This window comes from Pagrus major, chromosome 16, assembly GCF_040436345.1.
Source record: "Pagrus major chromosome 16, Pma_NU_1.0".
NCBI classification, from domain to species: Eukaryota; Metazoa; Chordata; class Actinopteri; order Spariformes; family Sparidae; genus Pagrus; species Pagrus major.
In genome coordinates, this window is record NC_133230.1 from 13,041,578 (window position 1) to 13,058,996 (window position 17,419).

General features: G+C 41.2%; 2 protein-coding genes across 4 annotated transcripts; one reads left to right on the forward strand and one right to left on the reverse strand.

The window, feature by feature from the left end:
• Positions 1 to 4,489: 4,489 nt before the first annotated feature.
• Positions 4,490 to 6,889, reverse strand: stpg1 (sperm-tail PG-rich repeat containing 1). 2 transcript variants are annotated; one of them, XM_073484514.1, is made up of 8 exons: positions 6,786 to 6,889; positions 6,594 to 6,703; positions 6,408 to 6,509; positions 6,189 to 6,317; positions 5,989 to 6,100; positions 5,381 to 5,540; positions 5,095 to 5,285; positions 4,490 to 4,598 (listed from the first exon to the last, which is right to left on the reverse strand). In XM_073484514.1, the coding sequence occupies exons 1-8, from the start codon at positions 6,811 to 6,813 to the stop codon at positions 4,525 to 4,527; spliced, it is 906 nt and encodes a 301-aa protein (XP_073340615.1). In that variant the 5' UTR covers positions 6,814 to 6,889; the 3' UTR covers positions 4,490 to 4,524. The 2 variants fall into 2 exon arrangements, with proteins under 2 accessions (XP_073340615.1, XP_073340614.1); XM_073484513.1 differs by having other exon boundaries at positions 6,594 to 6,706.
• A 78-nt stretch (positions 6,890 to 6,967) lies between these two features.
• Positions 6,968 to 11,250, forward strand: meaf6 (MYST/Esa1-associated factor 6). 2 transcript variants are annotated; one of them, XM_073484515.1, is made up of 8 exons: positions 6,989 to 7,079; positions 7,905 to 8,020; positions 8,244 to 8,331; positions 8,418 to 8,463; positions 8,565 to 8,757; positions 10,038 to 10,067; positions 10,603 to 10,636; positions 10,791 to 11,250. In XM_073484515.1, the coding sequence occupies exons 1-8, from the start codon at positions 6,990 to 6,992 to the stop codon at positions 10,803 to 10,805; spliced, it is 612 nt and encodes a 203-aa protein (XP_073340616.1). In that variant the 5' UTR covers position 6,989; the 3' UTR covers positions 10,806 to 11,250. The 2 variants fall into 2 exon arrangements, with proteins under 2 accessions (XP_073340617.1, XP_073340616.1); XM_073484516.1 differs by lacking the exon at positions 10,038 to 10,067 and having other exon boundaries at positions 6,968 to 7,079.
• The last annotated feature ends 6,169 nt before the right edge of the window (positions 11,251 to 17,419 follow it).

Genomic DNA, 17,419 nt, shown 5'->3' on the forward strand with positions numbered 1-17,419 from the left:
AAATTCACTTAACGTTCACTTTAAACTCTTCGGAGGAGCAGGATAGATAATCTAACATGATGTCAGAGCTATGCTAAATGCTAAAAGGCCAAATGTACAGTATGTGAGCGTTACCACAGAGATAAAATATGCATGACCCACTTAGCTTAGTGAAGACACTAAAGACTTCACAGACTTCAGGACTCTAACCACTCGGGTTGCGGCCGATGCTAGAGACTTCCTGACATCAAGATCGTTCACTGGAGTTGGTCGACCTTTTTTTTTTTCCATCTCTTTCCTATTCCCTTTAGTTCAAACTTCAATCCAACATGCCAGGAAAAAACTTAAATTTCTCATGTCCAAAGACTACCCCTCTAGAGTAATTCTTTCTTCACGGATGCTAAAGATAGCCTGTGGTGTGCCGAAACACAGCTAATCGATCCACCGGCCGCCCTGCGACACATGAAAGTTGAAGAGAAGCAGCTCCGGCGGGACTAATGGAGTTGGATCTGGTCTGATGGTGCCTGGGAGGGAGCGAGCGGCTCTGTTGTTGAGTCTGGAGTCTGCGGTGATAAATGATTCGTTGATGCGGTAATGAGATTTGAAAATGAGATGGCAGGAAATGTAATACAGCGTCGGAGGGGGAGAAAGGCAGGCAGCGATCAATAAACCTCACATCTCTTGGTCGTGGAAAAGACGGACAGATGGATGAAGTTAATGTGTTTCCGTGTTTGCCACCGCAGACTCTATTTTTATTTGTTTAGAGGCGTATAATGACACTGATCACACAGTAAACTTGTTGTTTTTTCGAGAATATGTTGCTCCTGTAAGTCAGACGAGGGGTTGAAAGGCTTTAACCGCAAAATAAATAAATTGCTTAATATATTAAAGTGCCTCTTGCTCAGTGAACGGCCTCTTTGTTGTTGCACTGGTGGTTTTCCAGACACAGATAACAGTGTGTCAAAACATTTCAGTTCCCCCCAGGTCTCTCTCACATCTGTCTACAGTCTACTGCACAACGTCTGCAGACAGCCACGCTCTCTGTAAAAGGTTCCAGGTAATTTATTCATCGTTATACAACACGAAAGTTTGTAAACTCCTTCATGTTACGCATATTAGGGAACATATATACAGTTATTGATATAGAAATATGCATCAACATGTAGTGCGTCTGTTGAATCTGCGTCAGGGTGAATGTAAACAGCAGCAACAAGATGATGATAATGTGGTCGGCAAACACTGTCCATCATCTCCGACTGTGTGTGAGCACCAAGCATCAATAATGTAAACACAGAGTCCACCTCTCCTCGTCCAGCTGTAGTCCTGTAGTCGAGTGCAACAGCTCGATCCGAGATGTTGTGGTGGAGACGGGTCTTTGTGGGCACGACAGTCTCTGATATCATGTTTTGCCAGCCCCATTTTGTCCATTTCCTTTTCCTGTGACCAAACATTAGCCTGCTCTGAGTTCAAAACACCCGCTCTCTTCTCCGATGATGATGACAGTGTTTCTGCCATAGCAAGGCGTTTAAGGACACGTATAAGAAAATAATAAGACTAAGAGTGTGCAGCCATGTTATCTGCTCTGAGATGCTCAAGGAGGATCAGCAGTGGCTTTGGGCTAAATGCTGACATGCTGATGTTCAGCAGGTACAATGTTTACTATGTTCCTGTTCTTGGATTTAAGAGCATGACAGCTCGGGATCATGAAAGTTAAGACAGTTCATCATTAAGGGGTATATGAATGTGTTCACAAAGTTTTATTGCAATCTATGCAATAGTTGTTGAGATTTTCACACTAAAAAATGCAAAATTGCCAACCTAATTATGGCAGTAAAGGAAAAATCATTGTCTGGGCACCATGAATGTAATAATTTCATGGCAATCTGTCCGTCAGTTGTTGGCAGTCTGGCAGTCAACTGACCCACAATGTCTTTCCTAAAGCTGCTAACATGCTGAAAAAACAAAATAAGATGGACAAACCTGAAAGAAAAATCCTCAACAGCTCTCCTCCTATATTTAAACCATCATGCTCTGATTCTCAAGGACTCTGTAAACACACCATGTGTCTTAAAACCCTTTTTAACCTCAAGACTTATGAAATTACAGCAGAACAAATTGTACCTGATGTGCTGCCAAGCAACAGACATAAGCTCAAGTTGACATAAGCTCTTCGCTCTGATGCAGGCAGCATCACTTTGGCAAAACAAATTAGTTTTATAGGATCCCTCAGACTGTTATTGGTGTCATTTACAGACAAATCTAACCAATCACACCAGGTTAGAGCGCTCAAATGGATGAATAAGTTCAGATCGATGCACGTGTCTTTGAACATTTTCCTTCACCAAAGAGTTTTGTCAATGAGACTTCCTTTGAGGGAGTGCATGTCCATACTTGCCTGCACCTGACAGAGACATAGGGAGGTTCAGAGAGCCTCCCATAAACCCATAGAGGCATGCAGATAATTGCCCTTCCTACACACAACCACAAAAGCACGACAAAAAAGGCTACCAACAAAAAAAAAGCCTGCAGTTACACTTAAAACATTCGTCTGGATCCTCCCTGCGCGTTTGACCAGAGGGGAGTGCACATTTCTGTCTGCAAAAGGGGAGTTATAAAATGCTCTTTTCATTGTAAAAGCCCTCAAGTACACAATGGTTTGGTTTTACAGGGCGAGTACACATATTTGGAGAGCACACTGCTGCAGTCAGAGTCTGAATATAACCACAGCTGCTACAGTGTGGGAGGAAAGCATGTCTGCAGTTGGTGAGCAGAGCTGGGGGAAAAATCTCCAAGTGATTTCCCCTCGGAGCAGATGACACTGTGGCCTGAACTGGATCGCATCCTTTGTCTTTGCAGATGGAAATAAACATGAAGTATAAATAATAACTCTTGGGCCACCATTTTGTTTTATTCTGTCATTTTAGCTGCGTCTGGTGAACACAAATCACCACGTCCATGTTTGAAACTGCTTTACAGAGTGAAAACACTAGTTTTAAAGGTGCAATATGAAGAATTTTAGTTTCAAACTTTCAGAAATTAACTAAAATCATCAACAGAAAGTGAAAAAATACCAGTGTTGCAGAGATATCTACTGAAGTTAGCATGCTTACCAGCTAACCCCAGATCTGAAAACCTCTTTAAGCTCCTGTGCTAGCGACGTAAAAGCCAACACTCCCCTGGTAATGAGCTACCAAGCTAACAGTAGCTAACCTCATGGATGTATAAACAGAATACAGTTAGCAGCAGTTTCTCAGGTGATATAACAACCATTTGGCACATCAGGTTACCTGGCCGTCAAATAAATGTCTTTTTTACTCTTTTTGGTCCTTTTTACACTTCTGTTTTTGTGCAGGTTAGTCAAAGAAGTAATAATGTATTCATTAGTGAGCTTTAGAGGTGCTAGTCCTTGGCTTTTGTTACACAGAGCCAATTAACCATCTCCCCTTGAGTCCAGTTTTTACGCTAAGTTACAGCTAAGCTAACCGGTTACTGGCTCATATTTAAACCTGCAATAACCGATTTTTTGGCCACTTGAGGTCAGTGGGAACACAATATTGACATATCATCACCTGGGGACCAAGTCCAGTTCTAGCTAGTGCCTGGTCGAGGGCACTGACAGGAGAATTAACCTAGCATGCATGTTTTAGTGGTGGAGGAAACCGGAGCACCTGGATGAAACCCAGCCTGGTTTACCTAACTCGCCAGCACACAGTTGCTTATTTACACATCCAGCAGTTCCAGTTGGTGCTGAGCAGGTAGTGTAGTGTTTTTTAGAGCCTTATCACTGAAAACAGCTGCTTGCTGCTGGGAAAACGACACTATGAAAGCAGAGAGAGTGACCCAGAACAGTAAGGTTGAAGCTGGGCAGCTAAATATTGAGCTGAAACTCACCACAAAGCTCTGCAGAGCTTAAGGGAGCTGCAGATTTGGGTTTTGAAGTGTTGTAGCCACTGATCCAACAATATAACATCTGATAAAAGGGAGTGACTGATGTGTCCATTTGTCTCTGGGGTTGAACACCATCCCTGCCTCATGCCCAGTCAGTCACATTGCTCACATACAGAGTCACACTCCACCCCTCTGTCTGCCCTCTGGCAGTTGGCACAGTGGTGTCATCTCAAGCTCTCAGCTGTTGCTGTGGCGTACCACTGACTGGACCAGCAGCTGTTGGGGACTGCAGCAGCAGCAACCCTCACTGCTCTATCATCTCCTGCAGAGAGCATCAGGAAACTGGGGTGAGGATGAAACATATGGCTTTTGGAGTGTTTTGGTGTTTCCCTTACGTACTGATTATGACTCGTCCTCCTCAACAGTCTCTCACTGGCCTGCTTAAACATAGAAACAGACTAAATGATTGCAAACATTTTTAGTTTTCATCCTTTCTTTCTCAGTGAATGCTGAAAAACGTCACAGATACAGGAACCCATTTACATTTAAAGATGGAGAGACAGACCGCTCCTTGCAGAGAAGCATTTTGATACAGATAATCAGTTTGTGTGGGTGGAAATTTTTTATTTATCTGCAGTGCAGGTTTCCTCGACAGCTTCAAACAGAAATCCAGACTCCGGAGACGTTGTAAATGAAGGACTGCTTCGGCAAAATTTGTGGATTAAAGAAACCTGGAGAAAGAGAGAGAAAGTTCAACTTAACACTTTCACACTTGCTATCACAGGAGGAGGATATGTACAGATTAGTTGCAGCTAAGCATGATTACTTTGCTCTACAGGAACAAGAATATTAATATGCAGATAAACAGGGACATTTAAAAAGTGGGATTTAAAGAGTCAAAGCTAAAATCCGAGGCAGATTCCAGGAGTTACTTTATGATTAAATGTTGTCATAAAATTTTTATGCGCACCTACTTTCCCTTCCCCCGCCTCATTTACATATACAGTATTAAAGTCAGCAATTTCCTACATTCTCCACACTCAATTTGAAACAGCCCCCGCAAGTAAGCAGGGATGCAAATTTATTGCCAACGTAGTCTAATCCCAATTTATTTATTTAAAACTGTACAAATGAGCATGTGACTACAATGAGCAACCAACAACTAAAATGTCCTGTAAAATGTATGTTTTCTATGTTTTATGTACTGGATTTGTTTATTTTTATTACCTGGACCTGGCTTTATGTCGGCCCGTGAGCGTTGGGGTATCCTTTTAGCTCTGGATGCAGACGCAGCAGTGGGCATGGGACGCTTAGTCGGGCCGTTAAAACTCCCTATGTAGTACTGCCAAGGGCCTGGTAAGGGAGGGAACTTAGGAACGATGAGAGGAGGCGCAGATATCGATAAATAATATCCCTTCCTGAAACACAGTTAACAGAATTGACATTGTTAAACAACAGAAAAGAAATGAATGAACACAAACCCAAAGCCACAAATATGTGAGTGTTAACTCACGGCAGGATGGTCTTCTTCTCCGGTGGAGGGGTCTGATGTGGACTGTAGGCTCCTGGGCCCGGTACATGGTGGTCCACAGGAGGAGGGATTCTCTGAGTTTTTGATTTGAAGGGCGACACGATGGCCTTGCCTTGGCCATTGTCTCTCACTTCATAGTGACCTTCAACAGATTTAGGATGTGAGAGTACAACTAAGTTAAATCCAATTATTAGGAAATCTTTTTCTGCTTTATGTTCCCTAAAAAAAGGTTTTCATATTGATACTGATATATCTTCCCTTATAAGTCCTTAATGGTTGCTTATTAGAACAAATAACACTATATAAATGTTAATCATAGTATCATAAACATGTTTATTGTAGATTATATGACATTTAAAAGCGCTGAAAAGAAATTTTGTTAACATTTTTTGACACTGAAGAACGTCAACAACAGCCTCATCAGTTTCCCATCACTGGATAATAAAGGATCCATTAACTTTAATTCGTTGTGTTCTTGTTTTACCTACTAAGTTCGCTTATCAAAAGGACCATAATATACAGCACTGGTTAAAGGGATATTATGCATGACTTTACATAGAGAACTTAAAGATATAGAAGGTAATAATTACATGGTGATGGCACATTATCGTTTGGGTAAAAAGAGTAGCGTCCGGTTTTTGACAGGAAAGCCGATGTACCGACGACCGAGGAGGATCTCTTTGGTGTCCTGCCACGGCTGACCTGTCCACGCAGAAGAAACAAAAAGATGAACATTTACTACAGGAAGCACAACACAGTCCCAGAAGTCTCGTATAATTCACATACGCACATCACACTGATTGGGGGCTGGAGTTTCGTGCTTCGGACCAAAGTTATACTTGTCTGCGAAGAAGCTCTGTAGGTTGTACGCATTTGGTCCTGGCCGGCTTCTGTGTGGGTTATTGGAAGGTCTGGCAGCCTATTGAATGGATGAGGATGAAAACCATTTTAATATACGCCCTTGTCGGTAGGGTTCATCCTCTGTGGACCGCGAACGCCTTGACCTGACCTTGGGTGGAACGAAGCCCGCGGTGCCTTTCTTTGAGAAGGACGGACTTTGGACTTCAGCGCTGGAGACGCAGTCATAACTGCCCGGTCCTGGATTTTCATTCTGAAAACAACAAATAATCTACATCACATTCGTTTTGCGCTGTCGGTTATATTTAGCTGTTAATTTAATTTATTAAGGATTTACCAGACGGTCTCGTGAAGGAAATCTCTTCGCTTGAGAAGAAAAGCCCTTCTTCTCTTGATGTTTTATAGCCACTCTTTGGTGTTTTGATGGTATTAAAGCTGGACTATTATCTGCTGTCAGATCAAAAGAACATTAATATATATATATTTTTTTATTTTAAGATAAATAAATAATGAAAATAAGTGGACTCACTGTTATTAAACCGGTACACGTTCCCCATGGTTCAGCTGGATATCAGTTAAGAGTTTCTGTTGCCATGGCGACTGTAACACAGGGTGCCCGGCTCTCACTTCCTGTTGTCTCTTGGCGCCATCTGTCGGCAAAATGGCGGCCCGTCGGTCGCTCTATACCAACCCGCCTCTGTTTTGTTTCTAGGTTTAGAAAGCTACATCCATCATGGCGATGCATGCGAAGACGACCCCGCCACAGATCCCGGATACCCGCCGGGAGCTCGCTGAACTGGTGAAGAGGAAACAAGAACTTGCAGTAAGTTACCGCAATTTCGCGAAAGAATAAAACGACTTTAGGTGTTTTTAGCAATGAGAATTACAGCTAACTGCAACTTTAATGTCTGCGCTCGTTTGCTAGCCGAGGCCTAGCTAGCTAGCTAATGCTAAGTGCTGCACAGTTCATTCCAGTAGTGCTAGTAGCTCCTGCTAACTCGGCTAGCGAGCTACCTTTACTGTCAGCGAGCCTAACGTTATTAGCCATTGTTTAACGAGTTATCTAACGCTGGTTCTGCTGGAAATGTTTAATGAACACAAGCGAATTTTACAAGCTTTATGATAATATTTTTTTTGAATATTTATAAGAGTTTGTTGCGCTAACGGGCATTGTTGCAGCGTTATTATCCCAATATGCTAGCGAGCTAGCATAGCTACATTTTTAAGCCGCCGCCCGGCTTGGTGGAGTTCTCGCGATATGTTAACTTCATGGGTGTACTGTAGCCACATCTGTGATTTGTTTGGCTTTGGTTCACCTGTTCAGGTTCAAAACATTTCGGACAGCATGATAAGGAAAGTTACAAGTCAGACAGAAAGGAGATACCGTTTTAATATTACACAATAAACACTCAATAGTCAAGCCAAACACAAGTAAGTCTAGTCTAAGTCGAGTTTAAACGAGAAGGCAGAACAGAAAATGTGTACAACTCAAGCTAATTTACCTCCTGTCTTTGCATCCCTGACTGCAAATTCACCCCGAATCCAAATCAACAGAATGAAAAACATGTCTACACATCTGTCTGATCATCTGTGCACACCTCCTCCCCCTTTCTCAATTAATTTGAGTTTAATTTCTTCAATATCTTAGGAGACGTTGGTGAACTTGGAAAGACAAATATATGCATTTGAAGGCAGCTACCTAGAAGACACCCAGATGTATGGCAACATCATCAGAGGATGGGACCGATACCTCACCAACCAAAAGTAAGTGTCAGACACAGTAATTTGAGGCTGCATGAATGTTTCTTTTGTTTTCGAGTATACACAAGTCAAGAAAATCAAAGTACATGGGCTCAAGACGTGTATAAGCCATTTTGTTACATAATTGCTTTTAAAAATCTTTTTTTATTATGTGAAAACTAACTGGAAACTGTCATTCCACTTTATCATGGCTACCTACCTAACTATATGTCTGTGATTTTAACAGGAACTCCAATAGTAAGACTGACAGAAGGAATAGGAAATTCAAGGAAGCAGAGCGTTTGTTCAGCAAGTCATCTGTCACATCAGTTGCAGTAAGTCCCCCCTCTCCCTGGACTTTTCCCACAAAATATGTCGGTTGCTTATTTGCTGAAACTGCGACCTCTGTTTTGATTTGCAGGCTGTTTGTGCACTCGGTGGAATCCCAGATCACATGAATGAAAAACGTGAGTTGTTTCTCAAGCCAAGCAGCGATGAAAAAGTGTCTCCGATATAGTCTTTAGTACTTTCCAACACTGAGCTTATGTCGTCATTTGTGTTGCGTCAGGTGAAGCAGGCAGTGGTACCGAAAGCGACGCCTCTCCAGATCTCCAGAACCAAGAGAACGAGCCCAGCCAGGAGGACACAGAGGACGTGGACTCGACGCTTCAGGACCTAAAGCCTCAGAAGGCAGCCTCCTCCTCCTCCTCAGGCAGCCATCACGGGAGTCACAAGAAGAGGAAGAACAAAAACAGACACAGGTACATAACTAAGTTTTGAGAAACACTTCTTCCCTCTGATTGTGCTGTTAATTCGACACCCAATGTCAGGATTTCTTGATCAAGTATGTTGTATGTACACATCACTGTGTGTGTTTCCCGCACACAGACTGCTCAGATATACTAACAGCTGATGAAGTATAATTGACGACCCATTTTAGTATTGCTAATTTTTATATTTTCATCCATTTGAGAGAACAACGATGTGATTGATGAACAAGTGGACAATTTCCACATGCTCTCCTCCTTCATATTCAACCTGTACCTGTAAGGGAGCGATCATTAACAAGAAGCCTCCTCCACACGCGGCTCATTTGCTATAGTTAAAACAGAATCGCGGGTGAAAAATCAAAACGCGATGCTTATTTCTGGGCAACTTTATATAACATACTGCTGATGAAGAAAGTTCACAGAGCAGACGCATACAGGGAGAGATTGACAGTAAGACACAGGGCAAGCCAGCTGGAGGTGGAGAGAGAAATGAAGGGAATTCAAGGTGAGCAGATCTGTGAGTAAACACTGATATAAGGTGGTGGACTGACTTGAGAGGGTAATGTATTCTTTCAACCATTATCATTAAGAGGATTTTTAGAGACTTGAAGAAGTCAATGTATTTTACAAGAAAAAGCTACAAATTAGAAAAAAAGTCCATGAAAATAAGCCCAGTTTTGCTCATTAGAAATAAACCACAGTGGCCAAAAGTTTCTCACAGCTTTCTGGCACTTGTGTTGTAGAAAAAAGACACAGAAAATACAAAATTCTTCACCCCCCCCTTGTCTCTTGGCAAAGTTGTGCTTGTTCAAATGTAATTTCCAGGAAAACAATGTTAATTTTCGGGCAGTTGCAGTATGTTTTTCTCCTTCATACCTTTCTAATAGTTGAATCCAAGTCTGTTGTAGTTGTTATAACAGGCAAATTACTGTGATTGGGTGAACAAAAGGTTAACAAATGACTGGTTTGTTTAGTCGAATTGTTGTGTACACCTTCACAACACAAAGAAGATTTAATAAGTTCCTTGGCAGAGTTAAATGTCGCTGTGTTACTCACCTGTTTAATCTCAACCTGTTTTTCCTGACTCAGGCTTTAATGTTGTAACCACATATTAACACAGCAGGTGCTCCACCTAACTCACTGTGAAGAAGTGATTCTCTCACTCAGTAAAGTCTGGACTGCAGTATAATGTAGACGTAGGGCTTTAGACTCAGGTTGGTAAACTAACAGCTGCTGCTTTCTTCCTTCCCCCTAATGCCGCTCCCCCCCAGTCCTTCTGCCATGTTTGATTATGACTTTGAGTAAGTCTGAATTTTACTTCCTGCTCCTGTCGTGTGAACATCCTGCCTGCTGTAAAAACCCCATCCTCAACTTTTCCACTGTTTTTCCTGCTCTCTGTCTGCTTTGAGTTTCAGCCTGCGAGTTTGAGTTTCAGCCTGCTAGCGATTCAATCATACTGCATGTCCAACACTTCTTCTCTCTTTGATTTTGAATGCACATCAGTATCCAGCACTCTAAATTTCATTAGTTATTTCTGCTTGTTACTGGGGTATTTCCATATCTTTCTTACCCCAGGTTCATTTCAAGTGTGTCTCCACAATTCCAGCAATCAACTAAAAAATTGCTGGACTTGTCAGATGTTGGTTTGGCAACAGATTTGTGCACAAACAAGAACAAACACATCGTCATTTAGCGTTCTTGTTACGGGCTTGTTTTAGGCTTCTTCATGATACAGTAGTGGTATTGTTTGTTTTTACCATAATTCCCATCAACACCAGGTTGATTTATTCTTTACCTGTTGATATCTAATGCAGCCTTACTTTGATTTTGTTGCAGATTTGACATGAAGGTGAACAAGAAACCGAGAGCTGTAAGTTGACTTTATTTGCTTTATTTATCTGAAAAATACTATTATTTGGTCTGTAACTAACAATTGTGTTCATCAACGATTAGATTGGCAATTATTCTCTCAATTAATTGGTTTGTAAACGTCTACGTATTTTCCGTCCTCTGTTCTCCTGCAGGATTACTCAACTTAACAAAGACGACTGGAACACTTGGACACATGATGAAACGTGAAGAGAAACACAGGATTTCTGGACTTTGTGAACTTTTTCTGCATTTTTTTTTTTTTTTCCTCCGAGTTGTCATATTTGAGCCTGTACTGTGCGTATTGCTTGAAACATTCCCCCCCTGCCACCTACCTTTTGGTCACGGTTAAGATTTTTGACCTACCAATCAAGTAGAAATATGGTGTTGCATGTTACTTGAGGCCTGTTGAGGCCAAGCTCCAGTAACACACCATCTTGTATAGTGTTAAAAAAAAAAGATTGTATTTATTATGTAGATCATTTTCATGTTTCCATTGTGAGAAAGATTTGCTTTTTTGTTAAGCGTCATATGGTCATTTAACCCTCGAATACCCCGGATTCTTTTATTACATGGTTTGTTTTTCAGAAAAAATAAAAATACCAGTAACGTGAATATGTTTTTTGTTTTTTTATTAAATGTTAGTAGAGGCGGTGCTTTGCATCAGTCATCGCAGCAGCTAGGGGCTTGTTTGATGTTGTGAATTGGCTCACACAAAATCTTTGTTTCTTTTTGGCAGCGAAACTTTGACGTTGACCATTTGTTCCCACACATGTGATCCATAAAAAGCCATATGATGGAACAGTCCAAATATCAGTGTTTACCTAACTATTATAGAGAACAGCAAGCACATTCTCTCCTGACAGTTCTCTCAGTTTATGAAAATAGTTAAATAAACAAGCCGCTCAGAGCACAAGCCAATGACAGCATCATGTTTACACAGTGTCGTCTGGCTTTTATCAGCTGCAAACTGGAATATCTCGTGCTTTTTTTTTAACAAGTGGATTATTAAAACACGAGGAAAGTTGCTTCTTTAACAAAACGTTTGTGAAAGTTAAAGCTTTTAACTTGTTTGTCATCCACATGCAGTCGGCATGCAGTATCCGAACTTTTCACTAGGCAGCGCCAAAGCACATGGTTGGTTTTACTGTAAATAATGACATAAAAGGTCGGATACTTTATATTTCCATGTTTATTCACTTGTTCAGTTGGGCATTTAAACCCGCTGCCAAAGTTTTTTGTATAAATACAATGTAATAATTCTTTTTATTGAATGTATGTAGACAAACTTGTAACAAATACACAAAAATTGGAGTGCAATTTGTGCCATCATGTCAATGATTATAGACGATATAACGATAACAGAACTTTTAATTATAGCACATTTCATGCAAAAAGATCTAACACAATGTTCCTCACAAAAGATTAAGGCACTGAAAGAACAATTTCTCAACAATTTTTCATTTGTAACTCAATGACTACACTCCCAATCATCAGTCAAGAAGATCAACACCGCTCTTGTTAATGTCCGTCAACATATGAAGCATTAATACTGGAGACAGTTTGTTCTCTTTAAAGGTGACGGTCAATAAAACCACAACTTGTTATAACATTTCGGTTTGTGTATATATTACACAAACATGACTTTTAGAAGTGCTCCTTGGAGGATGTTTCACCTCGTTTCCACCTTATTCCAGCCGAGCATTACATAAGCTACTGTAGTTTCGTATTTAACAGACAAGACATTAAAGTCGTATCAATCAGCGAGACATCAGATAAGCAGATTTTCCTGAATGTCAAACTATTTCTTTAAAGCTGTCTCAGTGAGCCAAACGCTCTGCGTTTCCTGAATTGGATCCAAAACACATATATTTTAAAGTTCCCTTCAGAGTAATCCAAAACTGGAAGTACTTGAATGTTTCTATGAGTAGCACATTAGTCACAAGTGGTCTGAAACATCACCGCATGGGGGGATTGGAGACGGGCGCCCCGAGGAAGCAGAGCTGCTGACAAACATATGATGGAGAGACTGGCTGGGATGAGTCCGACCCTGGAATGCACTCCTCGGTTTCATCCCGCTCCACCACAGCTCACAGAGTCACATTTCATCAGCTATGAATGACACAATGACCGTGTTTTTATTGTTTCTCTAGCAGGCAGTTGTTGGGCCATTGGTCCACCATTTTGTACTGAAATATTGCATCTAAAGGATGTATTGCAGTGAAATTTGGCAGACATTCATGGTCTCAGGAGGATGAATCCTAAGGACTTTGGTGATCTCATAAGTTTCTATACATACCCCAACTTTTCCTTTTGCACCAGTGAGGCTGACCTAATTGTTTTTTTTAGTGAACTTTCTGAACAATTGGATGCACTGCTATGAATTTTGTGCACTCGTGGTCCCAGGAGGATGAACCCTAATGACTTTGGTGATCTTATATACCGTAAATAAAGTCCACTGATCCACCAACCTTTCCTTGAGCATTAAATCGATGTATCGCTATGAAATTTGGCACAGACATTCATGTTCCCAAGAGGAACCATCCTACTGAAGTGAGTCTCTGAGTTTCATCTATAGTGTCATTTTGTTTTGTGTGAAACCACGACATCGTCTCGCACAATATACATCAATAACACCAACATGGCCATCAGCTGGCAAAGAAAAAATATGAAATTAACGAATGTAGCGTCATTTTGAGCATGTTAGCATGCTGATGTAAGCTTTAAGCTCAAAGTACAGACTAGCAGAGCTGCAAGAATGGCTTTAAATTCTTCAGGATTTTACTTTCTTCACTACTTTGTTGCTCTAAGAAGCAGATATCATTTTGAGAGGTGTTGCTTCACAAGTAGGTTTCCCCGGTGTCTTCACTTGTCTACCTGTGTGTGATTCATAGCTAATGACAGTGCACTGAGCTTTAACACACGCTGGGAGACATTCTGCACATTTTCTCCCAGTGGCATTATTTCCTCGTCTCCTCCCACGTCTGCTTTCAGCCGTCCGACACATAGATACTGTCGAGGCCGTGACTGAGACCAGGTTACATGACTCACTCACAAGTCACATTCAAAACTGCTCAACATCACCGGCTACGTCATGCGTTTTGGCTGGAAACTCACCCTCACACCAGAATACATTCCACACATTTAACTTTAGGGTGTGTGAGTAATGAGGCATGAATGTACAATATGTGTTTCACCACTTAACAGCAAAATCTTTGTTTCATTTCCTGCCACTCCAGGAAATTATCTGGAAAGAATTGACCAAGGCGAACTTTAATTGCGCTGCTTTGGAGCCAAACAGGATTCCAGAAGTTAAACTTAAATGAGTCAACTGTACAGTGTTTTACGTCATTTCTTGTATTTTTGAGTCCAGATTTGTGATTTACCGCAAATTTGGAAAGTGCAAACTGTAGTGTGGGGCTTAAAGGAATCTGGTTTGCTGCCAAATGCTCTTGAGTTTGACTCTTAACATGCAAATGTTTCCCTTTAGGACAATCAGTATCCAAAAGTGGATCACGATGGCTCTCTGGAGGAAGCTCCCTGATCGTAATGAGTGATCTCGTTGAGTTGTTGAAAACCAGCATGTGCGTTCAGTCAAGTGTCAGTCCCACGAAGAGAAAACAGCAGCTTTGAATAATGATTCCTTCAACAGAAAGTGGACTTGATTTCAATCTTTCTGACCTTTTACTGGAAACGAGTAACTAATCTAGTGTGATGTTTGTCATTTCTTGGTGTTGTTACAACTCCCTGATGAAGGCCAGTCAGCGTATGATTAAAAACATTGGAGTTGTGTTTATATCTTCTGTTCAACTCGCCTCAAATATTGTTAAGATATACAGTAGATTCTTAAAAAGGGACTATTTAAGAACGTGAAACGAAAGCTCATCTTGAACAAATGATCTAGAAACACCTAAAGTAAGTAAGTAAGTACTTCACCGGACACAGACTGGAGAAACTGGAGAGTTTCTCCAGTTGTTTCCGGCTTTTGGGGCAACTGGACAAACTCCATATGGTTTCTAACAGTGCAGGTTTTGCAGATGTTTAAAGTTATCCAAAATGTTTGCTACAATCCTAATACAGTGGACTTTTATTGGATTTCCTTTGTATTGCTTACAGCTTTGGAAAAATTAACGGGAACAAACAAAGCGCAGAAGAACATAGCTGATAAACCACAGATGTCCCTGTCAACAGTTTCATTGGAACTTTATTAACAAATAGTCTCTAGGTCAGTGGATTAAACAAAGTAACAGGGACACAGTTGACGTTTAGAGCTGTGAGCACCATAAAAAAATTAATTTCCATTTTATTGGTACAGAGACAATCACTGACAAACAAGGAGTGGACGTAGCCACCGTCACATCAACCGTTGGTTTGTTGAGCACTGCTTGAAGGTTGAAGTTTGGCATTTTGGCTGTTTGGAGCCCAAAGTGATTATATATAGATGAGAAGATGCAGCTGGGGAGGAACAAGGGATGGATCAGGTACCATCAGCATAGCAAATGTTAAATTATCAGCTAACGCTTGGACCAGCTAGCTAGCTAGGTTGCACCCGTCATTCACGTTAACGGTGATATTAATTTGGATTCTAATGGAGGCCATCATTTATAAAATTATCATTATGCTGTATTGAAGAAGACTTGTTACTAATGATTGAGACCATAAACTCATGTGAGAAGTAGGGTGATTTTTCATAAGTTTATATATAATCAGACAGCCTTTGCAACCAGTGGAGTTGCACCCAGCTGGCCTTTAGCACAAATGCACGTTTAAGGCACTTCTGATTGGCTTTACTTTTCAGACATGGAGGTTACATCCACTTCTTTTAAACAGTCTTTGTATAGAGGCAGACAGAGAGCACGAATATCTGAAAACCAGGGACGAAAAAACCAAAATGATCAGCCTGGCTCGAGCAAGTGACAAATGTGTTTTTGTAATTTAAGCTAAGTGACCCTCTTTAGAATATTCCTCATCAATCAAAAGCTACAACGGGCTAAATCCCACAGAAACAGAGAGCGCTTTGAGCTGGCTAATGCTCAAATGTAAATTCCTGTAGATACTAAAGACCTGAGACGACTTTTAAGAAATATTCAGACTGAATACTGTTGAAGCTGCAGGGTCTTGAGCGAGGCGTAGCCCCCTTTCCTTCTTCTGTGGTCTGTCAGTCAGAGTAATGTCGTCTAATTACTTTAACAGCCTCCACCAGCGGGATCCAGCCGAGTTCGAGTCCCCGGCCCCCTCGGAGGGCCGAGCGGGATGACGTGAAATCTTAAATATTCACTGAGGAGCTTGGACCCCCATCCTGCCTCCTCCTCCGCCTCCTCCTGGGACCAAACAAGACTGATCTCCTTCATCCCCGCAAACAAGGTCAAAAATATTTCAGGAAGAGTCATGGGAACGAGCTCAAACAAATAACAGCGCCACATGGACCTTTTATATTTCATCTGGAGTTGATCTTGTGATCAGATTTTTAACAGGGTATAAAGAACAGACTTGTTGCGGCAAGTCAACACTTTTACACTCGGTCATAAATGATGATCAAAAGCAGGAAGTAACAGGGATGTATATCACTTCTTGACAGCTACATTTCTCAGTTTATGGGGGAGTTGCAGGGGCCCGGAGTGAGAAGAGAGCTCGTATTTTCACATTAGTGCCTGTCAGGACCAAATATACAGTATATATACTTAATCTTTCATCATTTTTCATTGTATTTGTTTTTAAATGTGATTAAATAATCATCTGAAAGTCTTCTACAGCTGTTTTCAAGATAAAAAAATAAACTTTTAAAAGTGTCATACTGTTCCAATGAGAATGCCACTTGATTTCTGTCTATTTAAGATATTTTCGAGACGCTTTAAAGCTAGAAAAAGCAAGTAAAATGTATTTTAGTTCGCATCAAGACCATAGGAACAAACATACCATACGCCAAAATCACTTTCATGGAGTCGATCGTCTCAGCTGGTTTCCCTGATCCCTCCTCCTGACATGGACACTAGCCTGGCATGGCCTCCATATAAACACAATCAGTGCAGATCAGCACAGAGGTTGTGAACTGTAAATATTTATGTAGATTACTGCAGTAACAGTAAGGGAAAGTTTATGGGAGTACCCACAGAAAACCATCCCTGTTTTTGCTCCTTTTTAAAGGTGCAGTGCGTCTGGTTTACGGGGATCTATCAACAGAATTGGAATATAATTAGTTACGAGTGAAAAATCTCGACAGCTGCTGAGTTGTATCAGTCCCTGTTGTGTAGTACGTGCTATCTTTTTTATTTTGGCTGCATTTCAAAACCCCTCTGGAGTGATTGCAGTGGATTCAGATCACCTGTGCGCAGGGTGGGGAGACCGGCTCCTGATTAATGAACGACAGCAGCTTGGGGCATTCCCCTCCCAGCTGATCAGGGTGTGGCGACGCCCTTATTGTGAAGGCTTAAGAGAGGTGGGGGGAAAGGCACCCAGGGTGGACTCGCTCCTGTTCTGATTCTGTCCATGACAAACTGCAGACCCAGTCCCCTTGATTGTGAACCAGAAACTCTGGTCAGTTTAGGCCCCATTGAGATTTCTTTGCTGCCCAAATGTTTCTAGTTGAGGGAAATTGTGTGATAGTCACCCTTCAACCAACCTAAGCCCCTATACACCTTTAGTTTCCCCATTTTATTTCATTGGGGACTTGAGAAGTTGCCGTTTTCAGTTTCATTATCCCCTGAAGAGGCATCTTTTGATTATTATCCAAGTATTTGGCATTTCCTGTAAATACATATATATTTTTTGTTTATATTTTTATGTG